Source organism: Anneissia japonica, unplaced genomic scaffold, assembly GCF_011630105.1.
Source record: "Anneissia japonica isolate Jap-2015-1 unplaced genomic scaffold, ASM1163010v1 scaffold4446_len648930_cov198, whole genome shotgun sequence".
Lineage (NCBI taxonomy): Eukaryota > Metazoa > Echinodermata > Crinoidea > Comatulida > Comatulidae > Anneissia > Anneissia japonica.
The window spans coordinates 235,543-241,832 of record NW_022683639.1 but is presented as its reverse complement, the minus strand read 5'-3'; the positions used below and the strand labels follow the sequence as shown (position 1 = coordinate 241,832).

The 6,290-nt window shown below is 32.7% G+C and overlaps 1 protein-coding gene across 1 annotated transcript in view; it reads right to left on the bottom strand.

The window, feature by feature from the left end:
• Window positions 1-4,350: 4,350 nt before the first annotated feature.
• Window positions 4,351-6,290, bottom strand: part of LOC117100404 — an 11,057-nt gene continuing 9,117 nt past the window's right edge. Inside the window, exons 8-9 of the mRNA XM_033240083.1 lie at window positions 5,861-6,008; window positions 4,351-5,584 (exon numbers count right to left, since the gene is read on the bottom strand). Coding sequence (XP_033095974.1) covers window positions 5,265-5,584; window positions 5,861-6,008 — 468 coding nt within the window. The 3' untranslated portion in view covers window positions 4,351-5,264. The remainder of the gene's footprint in view (window positions 5,585-5,860; window positions 6,009-6,290) is intronic.

Sequence of the window (6,290 nt, the reverse complement as noted above, 5' to 3'; positions counted from 1 at the left end):
ATCTCACATTCATACCATAATTATTTACAAAAAGCATCTCTTCGGAGATCTCGTCTTGTCGTCAAATGCTTATAAGGAGAGGGCGTATCATATTGATCTCTGTTATTTTCCATGCATCAAGGACTAGTGCTGCCTAACTACGTACCGTATGCAATGAGTGTAAAGAATTAGATGCTTTCATCAGATTGGAATTCCCAATAACGCCTCAATGGCCCATTTGGTAAGGTGTCTGCATAGACGTTGGGGCACCTTTTTTTTTTAACACTCGCAGATTTCTCTTCTTTATTAACGTTTAAAATGTACTTAGGCCTATATATATTTATAGCATTACCGCAGGACGGTTTATTTATTTATAAAATTGCTCATATAATAAAAAAAAAAACATCAATTATGTTTATCTATGTTTTAGATAGCTTTCAATTTTAAAATAGAAAGCGAAATAAATTTTCCCGTCATGGCACATGAACAGTTTCTGTATATTTTCCTTAGGTCCATGGCCCTATCGGAATCATTATGTCAAGAATGTTCGTGTCTTAATGAATGTTGGAAAAATGTTTTTCAGTGAGCAATTCGATGTTTTAATTAAATTTTGAGTTTTCCCTCGGATTGTTCAATTTTTTTCTTTTATTTCTCGTAACTGTAAATCTCCTTGCAGATAGACAAACTGTTTTGCAGGCAATTCATTCGTGCTTCTACCTTCCGTCCTTCAGGACGCTCATATTCTTTTTACAATTTTAATTTCAGACGGTCAGCAGGCGACAGTTGGTCTGGACCCGTCATCTTAGCAATTTTATAATACGAGTTTACTTCAGGGCAGCATGAGGGTTACTACGATGAGTAAGTGCTATATTTCAAACATAGCAATTAACACTATGATCCATATCAATATTTGAGATAATACACCTAGTGAACATCATTTTTGGGCTACTACAATATCAATTTTGATAAGTGGATTATAACATGGGTTACAACAAGGGTCGTATATTATTATCCGTGTTTTATTAGTACGAAGTGTTGACTCATAATCGAATAAAACCTCTTCGTTAAATTGCTGATTAATTAGGTACACCTGTATATAATTAGCTAGTAACTACAAGAAATCGTGAGTCAGTCAACACGAGTCTGTCATCATTACGATTTTGAACAGTAAACTTTATCGGTGATTGTGTGACAGTCATAACCACACTTGAAGTCTTTTTTACCTTCGTATTTTGGCATTAAAAATGCGTATACATGCATTTATTTTTTTTCCAAAACTGTAGCAGGCATACTGCTATTAGTATTAATACAAATGAAATACGAACAACAGATGGACTTATAGGCTTATGCCTGTAGACCTAGGCCAATATGCGTAAACACAGACCAACAGGCTGTTCCATGTCTATGGCTTACTTTACCGCTATATTAAAGATATTTTCTAAAAATTCCGAGGGGAAATTAATTTGTCAAATAAGACAGTTGGTGAATTAGGTAACAGAGGTAACAGAGTGAATTAAATGAATTAGGTAACAGAGGTTTAGCCTAAATAGTTGTTATTGCAGTTGGTGTTTAGGCCTACTGTCTTTCTTAAAACTTGTGTGTATTTTTTTTTTCCATATTTGCACTCGGGTCTTTAAATAGGCATACTCATCATGAACAAAAACAGCTAAATATGTACCCTTTAGACCTTTTCCGTGATTTTATCGTCAAAATGAAAGCATTTTCCACCGTGAGTGTGATGGAAATGTCTATGAAACTGATGTCCCGATCAGTGATTGGTTAACCCGCATCTGCCCTAGTCTGTCGCCGTAATTATGCTCAGAACGATACTTTAAACTGTGGCATTGTTTTTGGCAAACAATGTTAAATTACATTAGATTCTCATCTCCGCTTATAATTTAAAATTAATTATCTTTGATAGTACACGATCGATTGCTGTTGATTGGTGATCGAACATGACATTGTTACCTTACCTCAAAAAGTTCATCCGCAGAGTCATATTGAATGGATTAGTATACCCCGGGGCATAGATTTTGACCTTCGTCTAAAATTCCCCTTGCTAAACTTTAATTGGTTATTATGCCTTCGATAAGCCTTTTGGAACCTAGCATTAAGCTAACTAATATGGGTGTTTCCTGTTAAATTCCTTTTATTCATGGGCTACATCGGGATGAGGATATGGAATGCAAATGTAGGATGAATGTCATCGTATACAGCCATGGCATATTAGCCCATTTATTCATTTTTAGTCTACTTTGTCTAATGTTACTCTTAAAGTAATAGCAATTAATTATACTGTTCCTGCTTTACCCTAAAAAAAATAACGTCAAAATATTTGAATTGCTTATTTTAATATAATTATAGGCCTATTTTAGGAAATTTAAAAGGTAAGACTTCTTAAAAAGATATGCTTATAAAGTAGGAAATATTTAGCTGTTTTAGCTTAGTATGAGTATAAAGATGGAATAATGTCCCGCTGATTTCGCAATACAAAATGAATTCATTTCATTTATTTATTTGATAATAAACAGAATACATAATTAAACAACAATGGTCAGGGGCATTATAATAAAAATATTAAATTGAATTTAATAATCATCATTTACAATTTCCATTAATATCTACAATAAATAAAAAGCAACAGCAATTAATTATGTCTGTACTTGGTTGACCCTAAGAAAATAAGGTCAGAAGGTATTTTATATAGGCCTATTTTAGTTATTACCTTTTAATTGAAATTGAAAACATAAGAATACTTAACAATATATCCTTGTAAAGTAGGAAATTTGAAACATTGAACTGTTTAGTTTAGTATGAGTATAAAGATCGAATAATTTCCCCTTGATTCCGCAGTACTAGACGATTGCATATGGTTTAATTTGAAATGTATAAACCGTGAATGAAGTTTCAGATAATAAATAATTGTATGGAAAATAATAATGGTTTTGATTATGACAAGAATGATAATGATGAGGATGGTGATGGTCATGATGACAATGATGATTGGTATAATGATGGTGATGAGAATGACGATGATGTTGATGGTGATGATTATGATGATGAGGGAAAACAACTGCCTAAGACTGATGTAGACTTGTTCAATGTAGGTAAATATTGTACTGTTGGCCTTTGTAGCACCATTCATTATTCCAATACCACCCCAGCTTGTTTGACAGTTATTGTCTGTATGTGTCTCTCGTCCATCACTTAGTGCAAACACATTCAACATTTATTGTCAATTAAATATAAGTTAATGTGTGCAAACGTTAAGAAAATTGACAGCATTGTTTTATGAGAATACGAGAAACCAGAGGGTATTAATATTTCATGGTTGTTTTAGTAGATCTATGGGAGGCAATAAGTGATTATTGAGTGATTAGCCATGTACATCTTTCTCCATGTTTTAACCTCCTGTCTGTTCCCGAATAAAATTTAGAGGTAGGTTCACAGTGCACAAAAAGTGATGACGTCTCAGTGAAGTAGGCCTACAGTATACGCTTTAGGTCTAAAAAGGCGAATTTCACTATAAAGTGCCTGCAGTGATCATTTTTCTAGAGTGAATATAATCACTCTTAAAAGAGTGAATTTTATTCTTAAAATAGTGAAAAGTTATTGAAATTGACTTTTAATAAAGTGAAATTTTACACATTTTCTCTATGCTCTACAGGAGTGATCTCTAGGCATATTCATTCAGACTTATTTCACTTTTTTGTAATCAGAGAGTATATAATCTAAGTTTATCTAATGTTATATCGTTTCTATTTTATTACTCAAAAAGGGGTCGTTATCATCATCACCATCATAATCATCATCATTATTATAATGTTGTCATTATCATCATTATCATCATAATCATCATCACACCCACAACCAACAAACGTTGTACTGTCTATTGTAACAACCCATGATGTCTTTTGAAACACAGTTTCTTTTGAAAAGAAGATTCCGTGCACGTTTACACAACCTAAAATATCAATGGTTGCTCTATTCTTGTGTTTGGTAATTAGTATGGTTTATTAGGTTTTGAGATTTTTCAAAATTTGGCATGTATATTCACTTTATGTATTTATGATTATTGTAATATTATTTTGTTATTAATAATTTGCTGTAGACTAACATAGCATCAGTTATAATATATAATGTATGCTATATACTTTTTCTTTACAAGTTTTTATTTGACACTAATTTAATGAAATTGCTTGTGGTAATAATTGTATCTGTACCTTGTTATATAGAAGCAAAAATAGGCCTAAATCATTTCAAATAATCGACTTGTATAGCAAATTGATTCATTTTTTATTATCGATTGTAATATTATACCAAGTCATTATTCTTGAATTTCGAATGTCTATAAATAAGTACTTCAAGTAATTGTATTCATTTATTATTTATTTTTAATCATTTTTTAGATTATCTTCAATAACATGTCAAAATTGCCTAAGTACTCCAGGACACCATCCACAAAATGATATTCCTAATGTGTTTTTATGCTTCAAATGAGCGTTAATATCTTAAAATATATTTAACTATGTAAATGAAAAAATAATTTATTTCTAAATATTTTTTCTGTGACAGTGATGATTAAATAAATACATAAATGTTGACCGGCCTACAGAATACCACAAAGTTACCCATGACGACATCATAATCAAAATGTCGATCTTTAAGCCCGTTTTCAAACTTTTCGCCATCTTGTTCCTTATGACGACACGATAAATAGCAATTAGATAGGCAGGCTAAGGCTTACAAAAATCACTTTTAAACGTTACCGTAAATAGGATGACTTAATATGGTGAAGATCGATTATAAAGCTCTTTATAAAGTTCCACCATACCATAAACTTACTGTGACAAAATTAGCATTTTGGTCCTTAATGATGGCACGATATCTGAACATTAGATAAGCTAAGGCCTACAAAAATTACTCCAAAACGTTACCAAAACACCGTAAGCAGGAAGAATTGATATGGATATGATCGATTATAAAGCTTTGTGTGACAAATTATTTATAAAATGTTCATTTAACATTATAATTGTCAATTATAATATAGAAACGTAGCGTATAATACCCTTAACCGTACATGTTTGGTACTTTTCTACAGTTTATTCCAAGTCAAATAAAGAGACATGGATTGTCTCAGCCACGTTAAAATAACTTCATAGACGCTTTGTGCCACGAATTTACGTGACATCATAGGTAACTATGATAGGTTTACTGTAAAATGGTAGAATCTACCGTACTTCAAACAGTCAAATTCGCAGACAGTTTTTCTTTTTTGCAAAAGTTCATTTGCCGTCTGACTTCGTAATTTTAAAGCTTAATGTCATAGTCTTTTTCTTATCATTTCGTTTCGGATTCGTCTTCTCCATTATAAGGCCAACTTGTGATGAAGTGTCAGTTTGTGACGACCGATCACGTGATGTTGAGCTTTCCGGTCTTTCTTTGATTAAATCTCTTTCGCTGCGCCGTTTATCTTTCAGAGATTTCTTGAATTTGGGAGGCCATGTCTTTAGTCGAACGCTGCTTAGTCGTGAAGAGGATTTTGGCCTGAATGTCTTGATTTCCATACCTGACGAGTTTCGCCAATTTCTTCCTGACCCAAAAACTGAAATTATAAACAAAATTGGAAAAAGGTGTAATAGAAAATTGCATAGTTTGCAAGTTTTGTATCAACGTTTTAAAAACTCTCAATTCCAGAATCATTGATAGTATTACTACCAGCATCTGTGGAGGGTTTATAAGTAGAGGAGGCCATGGTAGTATCGTTATTAATAGTAGTAGTATGAACTTCAGTAGCAGTATTAGCGGAATGCAGTAAACAGTAAGAGTAGCAGTGGTTGTTGAAGTAGTAGTTAGTTGTAGTAACAGAGAGAAGCATTACCCTTGTTTCCCAAAGCATGACCAAAATGGCGATACAGAAACACGATGACACCAACTAACCATACTCGAATGATGAATGCTAACGTTCCACATATTATGATGCATGTTGGGAGGAGCTTGGATGATGTTGGTAGCCAGTCATAACCAATCTGAATAGATACAGAATGTCGTAAATATTAGCGTGTCTTAGAAATTTGAATCAGAACTAGCTTTCGAATTATTATTAGCTTAAACTTAAATTCTCTCCAATCTGCATGTACGTAGGCTACTTTGAACTCACACAGATTCCTCTTCTTTAACGCTTAAAATTTATTTATACAAGCCTATATTTTTAGCTTAACCAGCATTATGTAAGAAGAGCCAATGCACACCTCCAGCGCTTTGAGACCATTTCGGTGTAAAACCCTATATAAATCTAACTACATTACATT